Source organism: Condylura cristata, unplaced genomic scaffold (assembly GCF_000260355.1).
Source record: "Condylura cristata isolate star-nosed mole 26May11 unplaced genomic scaffold, ConCri1.0 scaffold00011, whole genome shotgun sequence".
NCBI classification, from domain to species: Eukaryota; Metazoa; Chordata; class Mammalia; order Eulipotyphla; family Talpidae; genus Condylura; species Condylura cristata.
In genome coordinates, this window is record NW_004567112.1 from 1,018,843 (window position 1) to 1,023,479 (window position 4,637).

The following is a 4,637-nucleotide window of genomic DNA, read 5'->3' on the forward strand; positions in this document are numbered from 1 at the left end:
GTCCTGGCTCCGGTCAGTGGGGCGCTGGCTTGGCCGGCCGCCTGCGAGGCCCTGTCCTGGCTCTGGTCAGTGGGGCGCTGGCTTGGCCGGGCGCCTGCGAGGCCAGGGCCTGGGGTGGCAGAGGAGGGAGAGCAGGACCGCGCATCCGTGGCCCAGCTCTCGGTGTCGACAGTCAGCCATGCTTCCCCGCATGCCATGAGCCCCCGACCTCGGGGGCGGCTGCCCGCTGGCTTGAGGGGCTCAGTGTCTCCAGCCCTCCCCCAGCCCGGGGCATGACGTGCTCACACGGAGACTGTGCTCGGGTCCGTGCGGCCACACCCTTGGGGCACTGGGTCATGTGGGTGAGGGGAAGCCGGTCACCAGGACAAGTAGAACTCTTAGAAGTCGAATGCTGTGCAGGCAAGTCGCGGACTCATGTCTCTCATTCACACCTCATCGCCCAGGTGGGGGAGTTCAGGAGCCCAGCGCCCACTCAAGCCTCACGGAAGGAGGAGTCCCCGGGAGGTCTCTGGCGCGCAGGAAGAGTGTGCAGGCTGCGGGGTCCGCCCCCGAGCTGCCCAGAGCCCATGGCGGGCCCTCAGCGGGGGCCCCTGCCGGGGACGAAGCCGGCATGGCCCCGGGGAGCTGCAGCACAGGGCCAGGGGCCGTGTCCCCCGCGCGGCGGCCGGCGGGCGGCAGCAGCGGTGCGTCCCCCTTCAGGAGGCTGTACGAGTCCATGAAGGAAGAGCTGGATGTCAAGTCAGACAGGGCAAACGTCCTACAGGATCGGAGGAAATCAGGGGCGCTCAGGCTTTGCAGGGAAGCCCCAGAAGGCGCCTGCGGTTTACAGGCTGAGGTGCAAGCCCCGGTCTCCCTAAAATTCAGAAGGAAGTCGGGGCGAAGCTCCCAGGTCAAGGCAGACCCGGTGTGGGGAGAAGGAGGAAGCAGCCTGGCCTCGGAGCAGAGAGCCGGGGATGGGTCCGGCCAGCACCCTGGGGAGGCCGCCAGCCCGGCCCGTGCCCGTGCGGGGACGCCCGTACCACCGCCCTCCGGGCAGAGTCCCTCACGAAAGCGTCGGCGCGAAGACCTGGGGGGCCCGGCCGGAGGCGCGTCTGTGAGTCCGGGTCCCGACCAAGGCCCCGGGGCCGATGGGCGAGCCTGGGCTCCCTGGAAGTTCCTAACTGGAGGTCCGACGCCCGCGAAGGTGGCCAGGGCCGAGAGCCCTGGAGCCACCCCGGACAAGCCCCCCAAGAGCAGGAGGAGCAGCCCCGCCCGCGAGGCCCTTCCCAGGACAGACCCCGGGACTCAGAATCCCGCCGTCCTAGCCCCGCTGCCCGTCCAGCTCGAGCGGGCTCAGAAAGACGCGCCCCACCAGGCCGAGAAGCCGGGGCTGCCTGGCCTCAGCCACGGTGCCGACCCCACCGGTAAGTTCACACGCCCGCGCGGCCTGGCTGCGCACAGGGCGGCTGCCCCCTCACGGGGTTTGCGGGGCAGCTGGCCCAGCCTGCCCTCATCTGTTCGGGCAGACTTCGGGGGCCGCAGAGGAGGGGAGGGCGCAGCCTGGCCTGCGGGGACCGTCCCCCGCCGGGTGCCCCAGGGCAGGAGGTGGGACGGCAGCGGCTGCTCAGTGTCCAGGCCAAGCGCCGGGACCCCCCTGGAAATCGCTGCCTCCTGGGCCAGGCCAGGATGTGCAGTCGCTGCTCTCGGGGTTCTTCTACCCTGGACCAGCCCCACAGCTCACTGCCCAGCCATAGCGGCCGGGCCTGGCCTTCCGGCCCCCATCTTGCGGCCTGAGACACGCAGTGGAGTCGCAAGGCGGCGGCAGAGCTGTGCCCTCGGGACCAGCTCCTGGCGTGTCCCGGGGCCCCTCTGCCTGTTGCTCCACAGGCCGGTCCTGGTGAGGCCACGGCTTGATCTGGGGTAGGCCCCACAATCACTCAGCCAAGTCCACGCTGGACTTGTCACCATTTTAGAGAGACCGCGCTGGAATGGGGGGTACCGTGGTGCTGGGTGGCCCCTCCGCGGGCTCCTGAGGCAGCTGAGGCTTCACCAGCCTCCGAGGGACCGGCCGGGTGCGCCGTCCTCGCATCCTGGGCTCTGGGTCCACCGTGTGCTGTGGCCCTGCATGTCTGTCCGTGGCTAGGTAAAACGGAGGGCGCGGCTCTGAAGAGAAGGCGGGTCTCCTTTGGCGGTCGGCTGAGACCTGAGCTCTTTGACGAGAACTTACCGCCCAACACGCCTCTGAAGCGGGGAGAGACGCCTGTGAGGAGGAGGTCTCTGGCGCCCCACACTCCGGCCGCGCTGAAGAAAATCATCAAGGTGAGCTGAGCTGGCTCACCCGGGTCCCCGGCGCCCCCACCCGGGTCCCTGACGCCCCCACCCGGGTCCCCGGTGCCCTGCCCCGTGGGCTCGGAGGCCTTTTCCTTTCTAACGCCAGCCGGCGCTCACTCGTTGGGGCTGGGCAGTGGAGCGTCCCCCAGGGCCAGACTGGCCTGCAGGGCCATCATGGCTTTTCCTGAGGCCCCCTGCCCCCCTATTGTCCCCGCCCCCCGGTTTTGTGTCTGAGACTGATGAGGAGAAAGGGAACCCGGGCGCATTTCCGGCACCTGCTCTTTAGGACCTGAGCTTCCTGCCCGGGCGGCTTCTCCTGCTGGCTGGTCTCCAGGGAGGAACGGCCTGCCCTGCCCACGGCCCGCAGCCCTCGCGTCCTTCAGACCACAGGACGCGTGGCTGTCCGGGCGCCATCGGCTTGACCCTGGCTCCCGGGTGTAGACCAAAGGGGTCTGGACCCCACAGGCTGTTGTTTCCCTAAAAGGGGGCGGCACCCCACTTTCCCTCGCACTTGGCAGATGGGCGGTGGTGGAAAGGTATTTGGCCCTTGGACAAGTATCGCCTGGACGGGTGGTCCTGGCCCAGGGACGACTCGCGGGGTCTCATGAGCTCCTGCGTCTTGCAGGAACAGCCTCCATCCCCCGCCGGGGGCGCTGCTTCCGAAGCGCAGCGGGAGCCCGGGAGCCCTGGGGCCAGCGGTCCTCGTCGGCGGTCCATCAAGGCGGCCACCACCCCCGGGAGGTCCCCTCACGCCTCCGACGCGCCCAAGAGAGGAGCGAGGAGGAGCAGCGGCTTGTCTGCAAAGCGGGCGTCCCTGGAGCGCGGCCGGCAGGGCGCCCTGCACCTGCTCTGTGCCAGGAGGAGGAGCGGCGCGTCCGAGGCCAACTTGCTGGGTTGGTACCGCGCGGACGGCGCGCAGGGCGCCTCCCCGTGGGGCTGGTCTTGACGTCTCCATGTTTTCCTCCACCACAGTGGCAAAGTCGTGGGCAGATGTGGTCAAACTCGGTGCCAAGCAGACGCAGGCCAGAGCCGCCAAGCCTGCCCCGCCGAGGCAGCTGCACAGGAGGCCCAGGCAGGCCCCCGCCCCGCAGGTAGGCACTGCCACGCAGGCGGAGCCCTGCGCCCCGCCCCAGAGCACGGCGTGGCCGCCCACCCTGACCCGCGTCCGTCCGCCGCTCTCTTCCAGAAGCCGGCTGCGGGCAGCGTGCGCCTGGCCCAGTTCAGCACCGGCCACGCCAACTCGCCCTGCACCATCACCATCGGGAGGGCGCACCTGGGGCAGGCCGGCGTCCCCGCCCGGCCCCACCGGGTGCTGAGCCACCTGGTGTTCAGAGGGAAGGCGGACTTCAGCGAGGACCTCTCAGGTACAGCGGAGCCCGGCGCGCCCCAGGCCCGCGACGGGAGTGTGCGCGTGTGCTCCTGCCTACGGGCAGGTCCCGGTGCGCGGACGCGCGTGCAGTCTGCGTGTGTCCCGTGTGCGTGCAGGGGCTCGGCTTGCTCGCCTGCTGTGGGCGCGGCTGTGGAATAAGCTGCGGGTCAGCTCCTGGGGTCCTGGCGCCCCAGGAGGCGGCGGCGGCCCCTCCCGCCCCCTTGCCCAGGGTCCGACGGGGCCCGGGTGAGCCTCGGCCTGAGCGGCAGTCGGCCTTCCCTTCTGCTGGCACAGCCGGTGCAAAGATGCCCTCCGACCACGCCGAATGAGCTCCTGCCGCCGCCTGCACCCTGGGTCAGGGCGGGCTGGCACCGGGCTTTGGACTCTCCTGTGTAGGTTGACCGGAGGCGCCCACAGGCGTGCAGGGCCCCTGTGTCAGGGCAGACCTCGGTGTCACCTGGGGGAGCACGCAGCCCCGCCTGCTCACAGCAGGACACTGCGTCAGCACACGTGGCGCTCACCAGCGAGTGCCCACCTCTGCTGGCGTGTCCGTGCTCTGTGGCAGACACTCCCACGCGTGTCACGAGTCTGGCGGCGAACGCTCAAGGCCCTTTTAAATGAATGGAAATGAGGGGCTTTGGCCTGAGAGGGGGGGCGTTCCCCGCTCGCCTGTCTGCTGGCCGGTGCCCTGGATGAGGCGAGGGTTAGTGGGCAGCGGCTGTGGCTGCCTCAGGCCCGCTGCCCCAGCCGGTTGCAGAGGGCGCCTCGCGGGCCCTGGTCCAGAGGGAAGCGTGAGGAGAGGACAGCTCCTCGGATGTCCCCCCTGCTGGCCAGCGTGCTGGGGCCTCTTCTCAGCGTCCGTCCGTACGTCCCCTTGTACAGTGAAAAGATGATTTCACTTGTCGATACCGAAAGCCAGTAGCCCTGTGTCACTGTTAAAACTTGGAGCTGCTTCATC

General features: G+C 69.7%; 1 protein-coding gene across 1 annotated transcript in view; it reads left to right on the top strand.

Annotated features, from left to right (window-relative positions):
• The window catches only part of MKI67 (marker of proliferation Ki-67), an 8,623-nt gene extending 4,615 nt beyond the window's left edge, over positions 1-4,008 (top strand). Inside the window, exons 4-9 of the mRNA XM_012723444.1 lie at positions 444-1,403; positions 2,123-2,298; positions 2,936-3,203; positions 3,283-3,401; positions 3,497-3,715; positions 3,874-4,008. Of these exons, the coding sequence (XP_012578898.1) occupies positions 444-1,403; positions 2,123-2,298; positions 2,936-3,203; positions 3,283-3,401; positions 3,497-3,715; positions 3,874-4,008 (1,877 nt within the window). The remainder of the gene's footprint in view (positions 1-443; positions 1,404-2,122; positions 2,299-2,935; positions 3,204-3,282; positions 3,402-3,496; positions 3,716-3,873) is intronic.
• Positions 4,009-4,637: the final 629 nt, after the last annotated feature.